The 19,770-nt window shown below is 43.7% G+C and overlaps 1 protein-coding gene across 1 annotated transcript in view; it reads left to right on the top strand.

The window, feature by feature from the left end:
• The first annotated feature begins 8,294 nt into the window (after nucleotides 1-8,294).
• The window catches only part of GRK7 (G protein-coupled receptor kinase 7), a 39,846-nt gene continuing 28,370 nt past the window's right edge, over nucleotides 8,295-19,770 (top strand). Inside the window, exons 1-2 of the mRNA XM_019968001.2 lie at nucleotides 8,295-8,906; nucleotides 10,455-10,892. Coding sequence (XP_019823560.2) covers nucleotides 8,295-8,906; nucleotides 10,455-10,892 — 1,050 coding nt within the window. The remainder of the gene's footprint in view (nucleotides 8,907-10,454; nucleotides 10,893-19,770) is intronic.

Here is a 19,770-nt window from a genome sequence, read left to right as displayed (position 1 = left end):
CTACAGTCTATGGGGTTGCAAAGAGTCTGACAGGACTGAGCATGCATGCACTGTATATGGAAATAAAGCTTTCATCTTGTTTGCTATTACCAAATGACCCCAGTGTTACCACTGTTAATCAAACATGACAGTATTTATATACTTGAAAATATTTTTAATATAACTTCCCCTCCCCACCAGATGACCCTGCTGCTGCTGCTGCTGCTGCTGCTAAGTCGCTTCAGTCATGTCCGACTCTGTGCAACCCCATAGACGGCAGCCCACCAGACTTCCCCACCCCGGGGTTCTCCAGGCAAGAACACTGGAGTGGGTTGCCATTTCCTTCTTCAATGCATGAAAGTGAAAAGTGAAAGTGAAGTCGCTCAGTCATGTCTGACTCTTAGCGACCCCATGGACTGCAGCCTACCAGGCTCCTCCGTCCATGGATTTTCCAGGCAAGAGTACTGGAGTGGGGTGCCATTGCCTTCTCCGAGATGACCCTGAGCTGGGATCAAATGCTTGGCTGGTTCACTTCTCCTTATAATTCTCTTATTTTCTCAACTCATAATTATTAATATTTTATTCTTTGCTGAATATGAAAAAAGAAAATATTTTAGAAGCAGACTTACCAAGATTTGTGGCAAACACTTAACACTTCTCCATTCCATTCCACAATATAGTCTTTCTTTTAAACTGGGACTCACTACAACTGATTTTTTAAATTGAAGTATAGTTGATGTACAATATTATAAAAGTTACAGGTATATAATACAGTGAATTACAATTTTTTAAGTTATGCTCTATTTATAGTTATTATAAAATATCGGCCATATTCCGTGTTGTACAATATACTTGCTGTTGTTTGGTGGCTAAATCGTGTCTGACTCTTGACCTCATGGACTGTAGCCCACCAGTCTCTGTTCATGGGATTTCCCAGGCAAGAATACTGGAGTGGGCTGACATTTCCTTCTCCAGGGGATCTTCTCAATCCAGGAATTGAACCCATGTGTCCTGAATTGTCAGGCAGATTCTTTACCACTGAGCCACCAGGGAAGCCTTATGTCTGCTATATCTTTGTAGCTTATCTTCAACCTGATAGTTTATACTTCCACAATAGTCTTTTATGTTCTACCAAAACTTGGTTTTACTCTTTATCGTAACCACAAGAACTTTTTCTTGCTGTTTCTCACATTTCCCCCATATATCAAATATATAGTAATATTTTTAGTAGACTTTATTTTGCTTTTTCTTTGTTAACATTATATTGTTTGGTCTTCTCTAATAATCTCTTAGCCTTCTTTAATAAAATATCTTACTCTCTGGAGAATTGTTTATAAATGTTTAAAGTGTCATTGTGCAAACATATACACAGTTCATTTTCTTTTGTGCGTCTGTCATGATCCACTTTCAAACTAAACCTCTATCAGGAAGTATTTTCTATTTCCTTCAAATATACCAATTACTTAATTTTCTCTTTCAGCTCTTATGACTCCTTGTTTAAGAAGAATATCTTCTGTTATGGGTGTGTAGTCATTATTAGAACAATCAGAGTCTTATTTAGAGAGGAAGATGTTTATATAATACCAGATTATGGCTCTTAAGAATCAATATTTATGAATTTAAACAATGTCCACAGATTCTTTGGGTTGTTGCAACCTCTTCTAGTCTTATTGTTGTTGTTCAGTCACTCAGTCATGTCTGACTCTTTGCAACTCCATGGACTGCCGCACACCAGGCTTCCCTTGTCCTTCACCATCGCTTGGAGCTGCTCAAACTCATGTCCATTGAGTCAGTGATGCAATCCAACCATCTCATCTTCTGTTGCCCCCTTCTCCTCCTGCCTTCTGCTTTCCCCAGCATCAAGGTCTTTTCCAGTGAATCTTCTAGTCTGCTGCGGCTGCTGCTGCTAAGTCACTTCAGTCCTGTCCAGCTCTGTGCAACCCCATAGACGGCAGCCCACCAGGCTCCCCCGTCCCTGGGATTCTCCAGGCAAGAATACTGGAGTGGGTTGCCCTTTCCTTCTCCAATGCATGAAAGTGAAAAGTGAAAGTGAAGTCACTCAGTCGTGTCCGACTCTTAGCGACCTCATGGACTGCAGCCTACCAGGCTCCTCCGTTCATGGGATTTTCCAGGCAAGAGTACTGGAGTGGGGTGCCATTACCTTCTCCAATCTTCTAGTCTAAGTAGCCTCAAAACCAAAATTTCTTGGTATGGCTTTTATTTTATTTTTTTGCCACACGCGTAGTATGTGGAACTTCCTCTGTCAGGGATCGAACCCATGCTCCCTGCAGTGGAAACATGGAGTCTCAACCCATTGGACCATTAAGGAAATCTGTTATAGCTTTTAAAGAAGGTCAGGATTCCTGCCAATGAAAGGATTGTTCCTTCAGATGCACAGTGACTGTTTCATTATCAATTGCAATAGAGCTGAATGAAATTCTTGGTGCTATACCACAATACCACAGAAGCCTGACAACTAGAAAGTCTGCCATTTTGATAGGAAACAAAACGTCCAAATCTCAACACTTAATACATATAGGTTTATTCTGGATATGAGATTATATTAAGGAATTGTTGGTAACAGTGATTGGGGGATAATGGCATGATACTTACGCTGACTATCCATCTGCTTATTCTCAGATATGTCCTCTAACTTTGCCCTTCTCTGATCTACATCTCAGATGACTCACCTCCCAGCCTCCCCTGTTGTATCAACCTGCTAGGGCTGCTGACAAAATTCTATAGACTAAAGAAGCTTAAGCAACTGAAATTCATTCTCTCACAGCTCAGGAGACCAGAGGTCCAAGATCAAGCTGTCAGCAGAGTTGGTTCTTTCTGAAGCCTCTGAGTAAGAACATGTTCTATGCTTATCTCCTGACTTCTGGTGGGTGTCAGCAATCCTTCATGTTCCTTGGTTTATAGGCACATTACTCCAATCTCTGTCTTTGTTTTTTTTTTTTTTTTTTCTGTATATCTCCTCTGTGTCTCTGTATCCAGATCTCTCCTTTTTTTAAAAGACACCAGTCACCAGACTTAAGACCCACCCAAATCTAGTGTGACCTCATCTTGACTTGAGTGCATCTGTGAAAATCCCTATTTCCTAATAAAGTCACATTCACACATACTGGGGTTTAGGACTTGAATGCTTCATTCAACCTCCTACAACCCCATCACTGGGTGTCTGTGGCCCTAAGGTTTAGGAACACACTTCCCCAGCACCTGGGTTGGGAGTAGCTTTCTGCTCAAGCTCATCTCTGAGCTGCTTCACCAAATCCTACTTGTCTGTATTGCACAAGGTATGTAATATTTATGTACATATATGTACCCAGTATATATATACATAATACCAAAGTATTTACAGATGGGATTTTCTTTAAAATATTCCAGCAAAAAAGGGGGGGAGTAGTGGAGGAAATCCTAGTGTAAACTGTGGACTTTGTTTGGTTCAGTTCCAGTCCAGTCGCTCAGTCATGTCTGACTTTTTGTGACCTCTTGGACTACAGCACACCAGGCCTCCCTGTCGATCACCAACTCCTGGAGCCTACTCAAACTCATGTGCATTGCAACGGTGATGCCATCCAACCATCTCATCCTCTATCATACCCTTCTCCTCCCACCTTCAATCTTTCCCAGAATCAGGGTCTTTTCAAACAAGTCAGCTCTTCCCATCAGGTGGCCAAAGGATTGGAGTTTCGGCTTCACCATCAGTCCTTCCAATGAATATTCAGGACTGATTTCCTTTAGGATGGACTGGTTGGATCCCTTGCAGTCCAAGGGACTCTCAAGAGTCCTCTCCAACATCACAGTTCAAAAGCATCACGATACTGGATGCTTGGGGCTAGTGCACTGGGACGACCCAGAGGGATGGTATGGGGAGGGAGGAGGGAGGAGGGTTCAGGATGGGGAACACATGTATACCTGTGGTGGATTCATTTTGATATTTGGCAAAACTAATACAATTATGTAAAGTTTAAAAATTAAATAAAAATTCAAAAAAAAAAAAGCATCAATTCTTCTGGGTTCAGCTTTCTTTATAGTGCAACTCTCACATCCACACATGACTACTGGAAAAACCATAGCCTTAACTAGACAGACCTTTGTTGGCAAAATAATGTCTCTACTTTTTAATATGCTGTCTAGGTTGATCATAGCTTTTCTTCCAAGGAGTAAGCGTCTTTTAATTTCATGGCTGCAGTCACCATCAGCAGTGATTTTGGAGCCACCAAAAATAAAATCTCTCACTGTTTCCATTGTTTCCCCATCTATTTGCCATGAAGTGATAGGACCAGATGCCATGATCTTTGTTTTCTGAATGTTGAGTTTTAAGCCAACTTTTTCACTCTCCTCTTTCACTTTCATCAAGAGGCTCTTTTGTTCTTCACTTTCTGCCATAAGGATGGTATCATCTGCATATCTGACGTTACTGATATTTCTCCCTGCAATCTTGATTTCAGCTTGTGCTTCATCCAGTCCAGGATTTCTCATGATGTACTCTGCCTATAAGTTAAATAAGCAGGGTGACAATATACAGCCTTGATTTGGAACCAGTCTGTTGTTCCACGTCTGGTTCTAACTGTTGCTTCTTGACCTGCATACAGGTTTCTCAGGAGGCAGGTAAGGTGGTCTGGTATTCTCATCTCTTTAAGAATTTTCTACGGTTTGTTGTGACCCACACAGTCAAAGGCTTTGGCATAGTCAATAAAGCAGAAGTAGATGTTTCTTTGAAACTCTCTTGCTTTTTCGATGATCCAACGGATGTTGGCAATTTGATCTCTGGTTCCTCTGCCTTTTCTAAATCCACCTTAACATCTGGAAGTTCACGGTTCACATACTGTTGAAGCCTGGCTTGGAGAATTTTGTGTATTACTTTGCTAGTGTGTGAGATGAGTGCAATTGTGCGGTAGTTTGAGCATTCTTTGGCATTGCCTTTCTTTGGGATTGAAATGAAAACTGACCTTTTCCAGTCCTGTGGCCACTGCTGAGTTTTCCAAATTTGCTGACATACTGAGTGAAGCACTTTCACAGCATCATCTTTTAGGATTTGAAGTAGCTCAACTGGAATTCCATCACCTCCACTAGCTTTGTTCATAGTGATACTTCCTAAGGCCCACTTGACTTCACATTCCAAAATGTCTGGCTCTAGGTGAGTGATCACGCCATCGTGATTATCTGAGTCATGAAGATCTTTTTGTACAGTTCTTCTGTGTATTCTTGCCACGTCATTCTTGCCACCTCTTCTTAATATCTTTTGCTTCTGTTAGGTCCATACCATTTCTGGAAAAACCAAAGCTTTGATTAGACGGACCTTTGTTGTCAACTTTGTGCCAGTAACTGTTTGGTATTTAATTCTCTCAAGAACTTACTCAAAAATCAACATTGATATAAATGGAGTATAACCTTTAAAAATTGGGAATCATTATATTGTATACCTGCAAAATATAATATTGTATACCAACTATAATTTTTTAAAAGCATAAACATAGATCATCTCTCTTTTCTCATAATTAGATTGAAACTCAGAGAAGTTAACTAACTTGCAGAAGGTCACACAGCTAGGACTTGCTAAAACCAGGACTCAGCTCTCCCAAGCTGTGCTGGGCTGCTTATAACCATAGGGCCACATCTCCAGTCCAAGATCTCTGATGATTTCCTCCACCGGTGCAGTGTACCTTGAATGTGCCCAGCACTTGGCTCTGCTTCTAAGCTAAGGATTTACTGCTGTTCTTTAACTGATCTACATTTACTGTTTCATCAGTTTGGGAAAACCCCTGAATCCTAATTGTTAGTAATCACACCAAGTGTTCCATTTTTAACTAGACCTTTCTTTTGTTTCAAGTGGGTAAAATTTTAAAAATAATGGTACTCTTTAAAATTGCAGTAGTTGATGTATAATCATTTTATAAATTCTAAACTTTGTAACATACTATTTAAATTCCATTCTCATCAGTCAGATCATGTTTAATTACTAAGAGAGTTTTTTTACCCAGATGGTCTATAGTATTACTAATTAGAAAAAAAAAATAAGAAAAACTTTCTCTTACTTATGAATGACAAAGCTACATGAAGAAAATTTGTCCATACTGTCCAACAAGGTGGCCACTGACCACATGTGGCTACTGACCATTTGAAATGTGACTGACTTGAATTGGTAAGTGTAAAATACAAAGTCAATTCTGAAAACTCAGGACACGAAAAAAGATGTAAAATATCCCATTAGCAATGTTTATATCAAATGTAAGTTGAAATGATAATAATTTGCACATATTGGGCCAAGTAAAATATCTTATTAAGGTTAATTTCACTTGTTTCTTTAATGTGGTTGCTAGAAAATCTGAAATTACATCTGTGGCCTTGCATTTATGTGTTGGACAGTGCAGGGTTAAGTGATCACTTGGTGATTTAAAGTAAGTATCCGTGCCAGTGGGATCAAGCAGCTCATAGCAGATACAGGCATCAGTGAAAAACATCTTTTTTTCAGTGAGGTTAAATAGTGATGTGATGACAGCCATACCATTTTCTCAAAGTTCTGCCCTGCTGGATTGCCACTATATTCATAAGAACCATAGGAAGGACTTCCCTGGTGGTCCAGGGACTAAGATCCCAAGCTCCCAAAGAAGGGGACCCAGGTTTGATTCCTGGTCAGGGAACTAGATCCCACATGCCGTGACTAAGACACAACACAGACAAATAAGTAAATAAACATTTAAAATAAACAAAAGAACCTTACTCTTAAAAAAAAAAAACAAACAGGAAAGTCATTTCCCACTTAGGGGAGAGTCTCCGATTGATTTTTCTCTACTCAGAAATGTGAGCCTGGGATGACCTGTCAAAGACAAAAAAAAAAAAAAAAAGTATCAACATTTTTAGTGTGGGTTGCAAAGCAGATGATGGTTCTGAACAGTGGTCACTAATGCAGATCCTCCACCTCTGCACTGGTCCGATGGTTTACAGCGCAGCAGTGCAGAGCCAAAGGGCACCCACGAGTTCATTACATAATTCTTGGTAGCGTGAGGCCAAGCGCATGTCTGCTCCGGGAGCCAGGTGGCAGGCTCTGCTCAGGCCCACCATGGCCATCACAGTGATGTTTTGACAGAGAGTGTGCTAGAGGTTGTTTGTTTGGAAAAAGACTGACCAGCTCTTTTTTTTCCCTCCGTCCTCCTTCCTCTCTCTCTTTTTTCCCCTTTTAAACACTCTGGCATAATACTGAATGACTTTGTTTTTAAGCTGCCTTAGCCTTGCTTTGTGAAGAAAAAGCCCGAGAATTCTCTCCCTGTAGGACGCAAGTGTTATTTTTGGAGCAGAGATTCTTAGCCTGATCTCTGTCTAAACCAATTTCTGTTCTTTGTGAGGTCGTGGTCTGGGGCAGCTCAGAGTCATCTCCGTGGAGGGAAGCTTCCTGGTTTCATGAAGCAGCCTGGGCCGAGGTGTCCAGGGGCCATGCCTGGAACATCCCTGCTTGGGGTCTCCACACACAGCTCCTTCACTCTCAGGTCCCCTTCATTAGGCTTGTGCCCTTGGGAGATTCTGGGCCACCTGCCGTGAAGTGGGCGACTTCCCTGCTGATGTCATTTCACGGGATGTTCCGGGTCAGGGTGACCCTCCCCTTTTAACAGGGTACTGTAGGTCACAGACTCCTCAGAACTAAGGCAGCCATGTCTTGAGGATCTCCACAGGCACTTGAGGGTGCCACCAGCCATGGGAGAGCCACAGCCCCTGCCCTGAGAGTCACGACCTGGGCCTCTGGGAACATGTCCAGTGACTCGCAGCTCAGAGCATCCCCTTCTGTAACCTGCTCTGTATCAGGCTGCTAGACCGGGGGAAGGAAAACCTCTCCAGCTTCTCACAGCTCCTCTTCCTGACCCGTCTCTCCTAGAGGTTTACAGAGCTTGCACTTGCTGGGAAATGTAAAATCAGACACAGTTGAAAACACTGCTGTCAACAGCAAACAGCGCATCACCGTAGAATGAGTCTTTTCCTTTGGTGATTGGTCACTGGATGCAGGAAGCAGGTGTGAGGAACATGGCCAGGGGATGAACAGGTAGACCCTGCAGGTGTTCCAGGTTGCTGGGTGATCCGTGATGCGCCCGTCCCTGGCCAGCTATACATAGCCAGCAAAGCTTCTTACTAGAGAAACCTCTTTCCTCACCCTCCACCAGTCCCATCCGTCACCCCAAAGATTCGCTGTAAATCCCCTGGAAGTCACTGCGTCTCGGATCAGAGAGCTGCCAGCTGGCCCCGGGCCTGACCGCGTCTCCACCGCCGCCGCTCTCCATCCTTCCTTGTCTGTACCAGGGGAGCACGATCGGTGCTCAGCCATGGTCGACATGGGGGGCCTGGACAACCTGATCGCCAACACGGCCTACCTGCAGGCTCGGAAGTCCTCGGACGCCGACAGCAAGGAGCTGCAGCGCCGGCGCCGGAGCCTGATGCTGCCTGGCCCGCAGAGCTGCGAGCAGCTCCGCCAGGCCCTGGCCACCGACTTCCATAGTCTGTGCGAGCAGCAGCCTATCGGCCGCCGCCTCTTCCGGGACTTCCTGGCCACGGTGCCTGCATACCAGGAGGCCAGGGGCTTTCTGGAGGAGGTGCAGAGCTGGGAGCTGGCCGAAGAGGGCCCCGCCAAGGGCAGCGCGCTGCAGGGGCTGGTGACCACTTGTGCCGCCGCCCCTGTCCCGGGGCGCCCACACCCCTTCTTCAGCCCAGCTCTGGTCACCAAGTGCCAAGCAGCCACCACCGACGACGATCGAGCATCCCTGGTGGAGCTGGCCAAGGCTGAGGTCATGGCCTTCCTGCAGGACCAGCCCTTCCGGGAGTTCCTAGCCAGTCCCTTCTATGACAAGTTTCTGCAATGGAAAGTCTTCGAGATGCAGCCAGTGTCAGACAAGTACTTTGAAGAGTTCCGGGTGCTGGGGAAAGGTGGTTTCGGGGAGGTAGGTGTCTGCGAGGAGCCAGGCTGAAAGAGGAGATAGACGGCATAATAGAGTTCTGTTTGTCTTCTTTTTGTCTTCTTTTTAATCTTAAGGGATCTTAGAACTAATTTCAGTGCCACATGTGGAGAAAGCATTCCTAGCTTGCTCTCACCTCTTCTTTTTTGTCGCTGGGTGAAATAAAGTGAGAATGCCATAGGAAAAACAAACAAGATGTGGAACTGGCCAGGAATCATGATCATGGGGTTTCCAGGAGGCAGGAACACTCTGAAATGCCCCTTTGGTGAATGATATCAAGATATCAATACAATGGGAGAGTTCCCTTCCCCTTTACTTGTGCTCATGGAGGTAATTTGAGAAAAACTTCAGGTATCTAAGAAAACAATCATCTTGAATTAGAGTCTATAAATCTGTTTTGCACCTCTGCTGTGTTCAGCTTTTTTTTTTTTTAAGAAGAAAAAAAAATTCTTTGAGATGAAATTTGCATAAGATTAGCCATTAACCATTTTCAGGTGTACAATTTAATAGCATTTAATACATTACAATGTTATTCAGCCATCATCTCTAGTTCCATTTTCAGTACTCCTGTGCCCATTAACAGCTACTTCCCCACCCCAACCCCCAAGCTCCTGGCAGCCTCTGGGCTACTTTCTGCCTCTATGGACTTGCCTATTCTGATGTTTCATATAGATGGAGTCATACAATATGTGAGCTTTTGTCTCGGAATTCTTTCACTGAAAAGTGTACTTTTGCTGAGTAGTGTATTGGAGGTTCATTCACCTTGTAGCGTGGATCAATACTTCATTCCACTGTATGGGAATACTACATTTCATGTATCCGTTCATCTATTGATGGACAGTTGGGTTGTTTCTGCCTTTTGGCTATCGTGAATAGCGCTGCTGTAAATATTTATGTACAAGTATTTATTTGAATACCTGCTTTCATTTCTGTTTCATATGTGGCGAGGAATGGAATTGCTGGGTCTTGTCTTAGGGCAATTCTGTGTTTAACTTTTTGGGAAATCACCAAAGTCTTCATGTTTTAAGTTCCCTCCAGCAATGCATGAGGGCTTCCCTGGTGGCTCAGTAGTAAAGAATCTGTCTACCACTGCAAGAGACTTGGGTTTGATCCCTGGGTCAGGAAGATCCCCTGGAGAAGGAAGTGGCACTCCAGTATTCTTGCCTGGAAAATCCCATGGACAGAGGAATCTGGTGAGCTAAAGTCCATGGTGTCACAAAGAGTCGGGCACAACTTAGCAACTAAACAACAACAAGCAATGCATGAGTGTTTCAGTTTCTCCGCATTCTGGCCAACACTTGTTATTCCTTTTTTTTTAATGGCCCATTTAGTATGCGTCACATGATACCTCACTGTGGTCGAAGCTCCTTCTCCAAGAACCCTCTCACTCACAGCTTTTCTTTCCTCAGTAAGCCTGCTATCTTGCCACCTTGATTGGTTTCTGCCCCTCCATCCTCTGTATCCTCCACTCCCTTCCTCTCTCCACTGCTGTCTATTTCTACCTCTTCTTTTCCCTTTCTTTCTCTCCTTAAGGTATGTGCTGTCCAGGTGAAAAACACCGGTAAGATGTATGCCTGTAAGAAACTGGACAAGAAGCGACTGAAGAAGAAAAATGGTGAGAAAATGGCTCTCTTGGAAAAGGAAATCTTGGAGAGGGTCAGCAGCCCATTCATTGTCTCTCTGGCGTACGCCTTTGAGAGCAAGTCCCATCTCTGCCTGGTGATGAGCCTGATGAATGGTGGAGACCTCAAGTTCCACATTTACAGCGTGGGTGAACCAGGCCTGGACATGAGCAGGGTGATCTTCTACTCGGCCCAGATAACCTGTGGCGTGCTGCACCTCCACTCCCTCGGCATCGTCTATCGGGACATGAAACCCGAGAACGTGCTTCTGGACGACCTCGGCAACTGCAGACTGTCTGACCTGGGGCTGGCCGTGCAGATCCAGGATGGTAAACCCATCACCCAGAGGGTGAGTGAGCCTCCACTGGCCCAAAGGTGGGCCACAGAGTCAGAGAGGAAGGGAGAAAGCTGTTCTTTCCCAGAGCAGACAGAGCCTTGGACTTAATGCTTCTAATTTTCTTATTCCTAAACCCCTTGTGCTGTCATTTGCCTTAAGTGGTGTAAGAGGATTAGCTTTACTGGCTCTTTGAGGTCTACTTTGTTCTCCTCTCATTGGAAGCAGAGGGTAGCCTTCTTTGTGAATTGGAGGTGGTCTGTGCCTTCACCATAGATAGCAAGAGCTGAATCCATAGCCAGGAGCTAGGTATGTCCTGCCCATGACCACCTCCCTGGTGCTGTGTTCCTGCATCAGTAGAGCTTTGATTTCCTCTTCGGGAAAATTTTAGGGGCTGGACCCTAAAATTCTAACCCCACTCCAGTACTTTTGCCTAGAAAATCCCATGGATGGAGGAGCCTGGTAGGCTGCAGTCCATGGGGTCGCTAGAGTCGGACACGACTGAGCAACTTCACTTTCACTTTTCACTTTCATGCATTGGAGAAGGAAATGGCAACCAACTCCAGTGTTCTTGCTTGGAGAATCCCAGGGACGGGGGAGCCTGGTGGGCTGCCGTCTATGGGGTCACACAGAGTTGGACACGACTAAAGCGACGCAGCAGCAGCAGCAGCAGAAGGTAAAATTTAATAGGATAATAAATAGAAGAAACCCCAACACTTAGCCCATTAAATATCTCCTTTCCTGTTGAGTGCACAATGGAGAAATGTTTTACATTGGACAAAGGTGAAATTTTAAATGAAAAGATATATACAAGTCAACAAAGGCAACTGACGTTTATTTTGATCAGTTTGGTCCAAAGAGACTTGCAGAGAATTCTTTGATTAAAAAAGGGATTATAAGAATATTAATTCTTATATGTTAAGATTAATTCTTATATCACATTATGTTAAGTGATCAATACAAAAATCTCTCAAATTCTGACAGGTCTTTACTATTGAGTTTCTGTGCACAAAGATGGGAGAAGTCCCAGGAAGATAAAGGCTCAAGTCAGGTTCCTAAACATACACTTAAAACTTTGTTTCTGCACAGTTTCCAGCTTGCAAGGCAGAGAGGACAATCAGGCAAGGAAGTGAGAAAAATCATGGCAAGTTTGGGAAACTGAAGGTGATTTTATGTGGCTATAATGGAAGGAATGTTGACAAGACATGTAAGGCTCAGATCATGCAAAGACATTGGAATTCTTTTCTTGTGAGGGACAAGAAGCTATTGAAGGAATTTTTAAAAAGGAATGACATGATCAGATTTGCATTCTTTTAGACACCAGTTTGATCGTAGATGGGAAGCAGAGGAGCTAGCATATGAAGTGGTGCAGGAAGAAATGATGGCGCCTGTGTAAGACATTAGGACTGATGAAGTGGGAAGTAAATCAGAGCTGTTGGAAAGAGACTTGTTGGGATTTCAGGACCAGCTGAGTATGAGGGTGAGGAATGGGGAAGGTCCCTAGCTCCAGTGACTAGAAGGAAGAAAACAGTTATGGGAAAGCTGGAAAGTTTAATTGTGAGTATAGTATATATAAGGCTCTTCTATGACAGGCAGGTGCTGTGATGAAAGGTCTGAGTTAGACACTGGAATTTGGAGTCATCATGGCTTGGGAAGCAGCAGACACTACTGGATTGTTTGAGAAACAGTGGAGGACAGTCTTTTGAACACTGTGGGAGAGGGAGAGGGTGGGATGATTTGGGAGAATGGCATTGAAATATGTATAATATCATATATGAAACGAGTCGCCAGTCCAGATTTGATGCACGATACTGGATGCTTGGGGCTGGTGCACTGGAACGACCCAGAGGGATGGTATGGGGAGGGAGGAGGGAGGAGGGTTCAGGATGGGGAACACATGTATGCCTGTGGCGGATTCATTGCAATATATGGCAGAACCAATACAATATTGTAAAGTTTAAAAATAAAATAAAATTAAAAAAAAAAAAAAAAGAAAAACGCCTGACACAAAGAAAAGAAAGAGAAACAGTGGAGGAAGAGGACCAAGAAATAGCAACGTGTAGGGGGTGTGGAAGAAGAGGGGTCTTGAAGAGATTAAAGAAGTAGGATGAAAATGGCAGAGTCATTGGAGCTGTATCAGTTAAGTGTTGATTTCACTAGCAATAATAGAAAACCCAAATAACAGTGGATTAAACAAGAGAAAGGGTTATTTTTCTTATGTAACAAGTAGTGTAGAGATAAGGATGACTGATATTAGTTCCGCAGCTATGGGATAATGGCAGGAATCACATCTCTGTGATTTTGTCCTTTTCCATGTGTTGCAAAATGGCTGCTCTAGCCCCAGCCATCAAGTCTAGGCAGAGAAAGGAGGAAGGGTCAGGAGTAAATAGGGATGCCCACAGCAACTGAATATATCTCCCTCTAAGGAACTTCCCTAGAAGGCCCATCTGACAGCTTCCATTTAAATCTCATTGGCTAGGACATTTATCTGGCCACCCTACCTGCAGGGGCAGCTGATAAATGACTTTTTTTGTTTTTGCTTTTTTTGAGAGGGAGAGAGGAATTCTAGCTACTAAGGAAGGAGAGCAAGTAACTACTAAGGAATATGGAACAAGTAACTGGCGGCCTCTGCCACAGGAGCCAAAGAAAAAGAGGATTTAAGTGAGGAGTGTGGTCAGCACTGTTAAGTACTGCCAAGAGGTCACACAGACTGCAGGGTTTGACATTCTGGAAACCAAAGTGTCCTCAGGAAGAGAGGTTTTCAAGGTCAAAACTCAGATGGCAGAGGTTGGATTGACCTGGAAGTAAAGAGTGAGATGAAGGAAGGAGCAGGATGGAGTTTTAAGTAGGGAGACTGGAGATTTAGATGCTGAGGCTAGAAGCAGAAGAGAGGACTTCCCTGTCAGTCCAGTGGTTAAGACTCTGCACTCCCAAGGACAACAGGGCCTGGGTTTGATCCCTGGTAAGGGAACTAGGATTCTACATATCTTATGGCTTAAAACCAAAAATAGTGGGAAAAATAAAAAAGATTCAGGAGATAAATTGCTGGTCGTGTAGAAAGGAAAGAGGCTGAACGAAGGTGGAGAAATCGAGAAAGTGGTGGAGAAGGATGGAGAACTTCAGTATAACTATCTCCTAAGTAGAGGTGGAGGAAGCAAGAAGATGGGGAGGAAGCAGAGTGTTTGCCTCCCAGGGACTTTACTGTGAAAAGAGAACACCGTGAATGCATGTCTATCAATGCACACAAAATCAGAAGTGTACTACTTCAGTATATTATTTTGAATTTGTACTGCTGATTATGCAGAGAGGAAGTGTTCCTTCTGAGCATCCCATGGGCATGCATCATGCTGACCGGTGGCACCGTCTCCACCTTGCTGAAGGATGAGGAGACACACAGCTCAGTCTCTTGTAAATCCCTTCTCAGTCTTCCTCCAGCTCTGTTCATGGGCCAAGAGAATATTTAGGGACAGTTCCTCCTGCATCCAGCTCTCTGGCTCTTTTGGAACCTGCAGGAAGCTTTTGGTACCTCCTCAATATTGTCCACTATAACAAGGGCAGTTGGTGGAGTTTAGGGCTTCCCCAGTGGTATTAGTGGTAAAGAACCTGCCTGCCAGCGCAGGAGACATAAGAGATGTGGGTTCAACCCTGGGTCAGGAAGATCCCCTGGAGGAGGGCATGGAAACTCCAGTATTCTTGCCAGGAGAATCCCATGGACAGAGAAGCCTGGCAGGCTGTGATCCATAGGGTTGCACAGAGTCAGACAGAACTGAAGCAACTTAGCATGCGTGCATACAATGCCTAGAGGCCTCTCACCCTTTTGTCTTTTCTGAGTCCCTCTTTGTCCCAAGAGACCAGATTTCTGGGTTTAGACCACTTGCCCCATCCAAGAAAGTTTATGCCCTGGTCCTTGGACCTGCCTCTGAAGCCCAGGGAGATTTTCAGGAAGGATGGAGGGAAAAAAGGGGGTCAGAGAGAAGGTTTAGAAAGCCACAGAAAGAAAGAAAAAAGAAATGTGTTCCTCCTTCACTGTTTACTGGTCTACATATCTAAGTGAAGCCCTTCAGTATCGTACTTACTGCAGTTCCCACACAATAACTGGGCCCCCAAGTGGATTTTAAATCATTATACTCACAATCCATTTCACAGAAGAAATGAAAAGGAACATATTTTATACAGCTTCTGTAACTAACTAATGTTTTGATGTCAAGAAACCATGTAAAGAATTACTGGGTCTTCCCTGGTGGTGCAGTAGCTAAGACTCTGCACTCCCAGTGCAGGGAGCCCAGGTTTGATCCCTAGTCAGGGAACTAGATCCCACATATCACAGCTGAAGATCCTGCATGCCACAGTGAAGATCGATGATCCCACATGCCCCAACTAGAACCTGGTGCAACCAAATAAGAGCAAAATTTTTAAGTACAGATCTCACTATATTCCCAGAGTATGATCAGCTGGATGAAGGTAGAACTGTAAAGAAAAGTCCTGCTAAATTTTTGCATAAATTTAAGGAAACCCACTAGAACATTTCGATACCGATTGGATCCTATCAAAGGAAAGCATGTATCATTTTGCCTTACAGGGAAATTGCATTTGTGAGATAATTCTATAACGTGGATTAAAAAGACTTTGAACAACAATTGTGCAGAGCTGAAGGAGCAAACCCAAATGGCATGCAGTGTAAGAAGTGAAGCGAGTGCCGTGGAGCCCAGAACAGAGTGAGCACTTCCATCTAAGGAGGGAAGCCACTCCTCGTGTCCAGTGACCACACTGTGAGAACAGAGATCCAAAGTTCTGGCTCTTTTTTCTTTAATATTTATTCATTCATTTATTATTTTTGGCTGCACTGGGTCTTCGTTGCTGCACACAGGCTTTCTCTAGGTGCAGCGAGGGAGGCCAGTCTCTAGTTGCGGTGCTCAGACTTCTCATTGCTGCGGCTTTTCTTGTTGTGAAGCAGGGGCTCTGGGCTCACAGGCTTCAGTAGTCACGGTGCACAGGTTTAGCTGCCCTGCAGCATGTGGGATCCTAGTTCCCAGGCCAAGAATTGAACCTCTGTCCCCTGCATTAGCAGGCGAGTTCTCATCCACTGGGTCACCAGAGAAGTCCCCTGACTTTTTAAAACAGAAACGGACACCTGTGAATTTTTGAGAAGTGTCTTGCTTTTAAAATGAGGACAATTCATTAAAAAGAATGCATTTGAATTAGTTCTAATGAGGTGGCTGAAACTGGAGCCTATTATACACAGTGAAGTAAGTCAGAAAGAAAAACACCAATACACTATACTAACGCATATATATGGAATTTAGAAAGATGGTAACGATGACCCTATATGCGAGACAGCAAAAGAGACACAGATGTAAAGAACAGTCTTTTGGACTCTGTGGGAGAAGGCGAAGGTGGGATGATTTGAGAGAATAGCATTGGAACATGTAAATTATCATATGTGAAACAGATTGCCAGTCCCGGTTCGATGCATGAGACAGGGTGCTCTGGGCCGGTGCACTGGGATGACTCAGAGGGATGGGATGGGGAGGGAGCTGGGAGGGGGTTTCAGGATGGGGAACACATGTACACCCGTAGTGGATTCATGTCAATGTATGGCAAAAACCACTACAATATTGTAAAGTAATTAGCCTCCAATTAAAATAAATTAATTAATTTTAAAAATAGATAAATAAAATGAGGACAATTAATTCAAAATGAGCCCAAACCATAAACCAACAACAACAAAATCCTAGTGAGATTAATCACACTAGCTGCCATCTGTATTCATCGAGTTTGTTATCACGCTATCCATGTTTGACAGTCTCTGAATATAAAGTTCAATATAGATGCTCTGAAGGCCACTATATCTTAAAGGCAAGAAAAGAATGTGATATGCACCTAGTATTGAAGATTTTTTTCAACAAGAAAATGGCATGACCAGAGTGATTCTTCTTTTTTAAAGAGTTTTATTGAAGTATATTTGATTTACAATGTTGTGTTAATTTCTGCTATATAGCAAAGATGTGTGTGTGTGTGTGTGTGTGTGTGTGTGTGTTCTTTTTCATATTCATTTCCGGTGTGGTTTATCATAAGATACTGAGTATAGTTCCCTGTGCTATAGTTTATCCATCCTATATGTACTAATCGGAGAAGGCAATGGCACCCCACTCCTGTACTCTTGCCTGGAAAATCCCGTGGATGGAGGAGCCTCATAGGCTACAGTCCATGGGGTCGATAAGAGTCGGACACGACTGAGCTACTTCACTTTGACTTTTCACTTTCATGCATTGGGAAGGAAATGGCAACCCACTCCAGTGTTCTTGCCTGGAGAATCCCAGGGACAGGGGAGCCTGGTGGGCTGCCGTCTATGGGGCCGCACAGAGTCGGACACAACTGAAGCGACTTAGCAGCATATGTACTAATTTGCATCTGGTAATCGGAATTCCCAATCCTCTTTTCCTCCACCTCACCCCCGTGGCAAACACAAGTCTATTTTCTGTGACCGCGAGTCTGTTTCTGCTTTGTAGAAACATTCATTTATGTCGTATTTTAGATTCCACACATAAGTAATATCAAATGCTATGGTATCTATCTTTCTCTTTCTGACCTTTTTCACTTAACATGGTAATCTCTGGGTCCCTTCATGTTGCTGCAGGCGGCCTTATTTCATTCTTTGTTATGGCTGAGTAATATTTCATTGTGTATTTATACCACATCTTTTTTATCCATTCATCTGTCAGTGGGCATTTAGGTTTCTTCCATGTCTTGGCTATTGCACATAGTGCTGCTGTGAACATAGGGGCATGTATCTTTTCAACTTATAGTTTTGTCTGGATATACAGAGTGCTTCTTTAAGAAGATGATTAACAGCATATATGATGAATTGAAGTATGATGAATTACTGTAATAATCCCCACATGAAGTAATGAGAATTGAAGTATGGCCCTGGGCTCTGAACAGCCTTACTTCCAGAGTTCAGCTCTCTGGCTTCACCTAAGTTCCATCAAGACCCACATCTGTGTCTATTTCTCTTAAAGCATGGCTGTCTTCGGTGGAAGAGGCCATGGTTATTGGGGGAATGGAGCCACTTCTAGAAGGTGATGCCCTTTGTCCAGTGGGTCTCCTTGGTTTCGGGTAGTTGGACAATGATTCACGTAGGAAAGGTGAGGGTAGTTCTGCCCGAGTCTGAGAAAGACTGAGGAAGACACACAATGAGAGGCAAGGATGCTTAAGAGCACTGGCTGGAATGCAGAGGCCCTGGCTTCCTGTCCCAGACCTATCCCTGACTCACGGAGTCAGCCATCTCAGGCAGGCCCCAGGACATCCTTAATCTATAAGATTTCATGAATCTATGAGATAGTCTTTGAATTATTTATAGGAAAAGACTCATAAACTCAGAAGATGAACATATGGCCTACATTTTACTATGATTTACTGGGCTATCAATCAGGGATCTTAAGGAACAAAGTGAAGTTACTCAAGAAAATGAAATTAATGGTTTTCATAACTGAGAAGCCTAGCAGTTTGGTCTGATCCAGGGTCTGAGCAGTGTCGCTGAAAGCTCTCCCTCTGTGTCCCAGCTCTGCCCTCCTTGGTACTGGCCTCACTCTCACTCTGAGGAGCTCCTACGTGGAGGCCACTGGCAGCTCCACGCATATCCTAGCAACCAAACAATTTCATGGAAAGGGAACAGTTCTTTACAAAAGGTCCTTCAAATTCCCAGGGAAGACTCTCAATGGACAACTCAAGTTACATGCCCAATCATATCCAAGTCCACTGGCCAGGACTAGGTCTCTGTTCTCAGTTGCCAGGGAGAAGTTCTGTCCTATATAAATATTGGGGACAGAGGAAAGTGTTCTCCAATAGAAAACAGGGATGGAGGGACTTCCCTGGTGGCCCATTGGTTAAGACTCTGCACTTCCAATGCAAGGACCTTGGGTTTGATCCCTGGTTGGGGAACGGAGATCCCACATGCCGCACCATAAGGCCAAAAGAAAAGAAAATAGGGATGGAAGAGAATAGGAATGGAATTCAGATAGATAGAAACAGTGGATGCCCCTAATAACTGCTCGATGGTTTGGAAACTTTCTGACCTCTCAATTATGTGATGACGGCATCTAGATAGAGCCTTTACAAAAAGATGTAGCTCCATTTTACAGATGGAGAAGTTGAAACTCAGGTTAAGTTACCCATCCAAAGTCACATTGCTCATATGTGAGATGAACCCAGGTATGCCAGATTCAAGAGCACTTATAGTTTTGACTCCACCCTGACACGACTGAGCGACTGAACTGAACTGAACTTTCAAATTCACACACAGGGCAGAATGTTGCCTCTGGTTTATAATGCTGTAAAAGACCCTCCATTGAATAAAACTGAGAATGAATGTGTGTGATGACGCATAACTTCCTAAGTCTGGTCTGATGTGTACACCAATCTCAGGCTTAGTTGAACCTCTGATGGAGTTAAGACTTTGGAAAAGGAGCCCAACCTTTACAGGGAAACATGTGACTAATATTTCAGAGTCAGCCTCCCACAGCCCGACACAATATCATTAACTGTGGTCCCAGCCACCGTCAGTATTCAACTATAATAAATGTGATAAGCACTCCAGCCTGTTTTCAGCTGACATTCACATGCACACATTAAAACTAACTCTTGGCAGTTTTAGAGATATGAGGTAAATATAATAGGAAAATCAGGCAGTGGGGCTTGTGCCAGGACTTTTCAAGTTCAATGTTCTATGTGGAGAGCAATGACCTTCAGATTTTAAGGAACATGAGTCAATCCTTAAAACTTGCTATTTTTTCAGGAATTAGAATGAAATTAGCACAGTGACCCAAGAGCTCATGACATGTTTGGTTACCTTGCCCTACCTCTGATCAGTTCTTCACACTCAGAAGGATGATGG

This window comes from Bos indicus, chromosome 1, assembly GCF_029378745.1.
Source record: "Bos indicus isolate NIAB-ARS_2022 breed Sahiwal x Tharparkar chromosome 1, NIAB-ARS_B.indTharparkar_mat_pri_1.0, whole genome shotgun sequence".
Classification (NCBI taxonomy): Eukaryota; Metazoa; Chordata; class Mammalia; order Artiodactyla; family Bovidae; genus Bos; species Bos indicus.
This window is presented reverse-complemented; position numbering and strand designations above follow the sequence as displayed.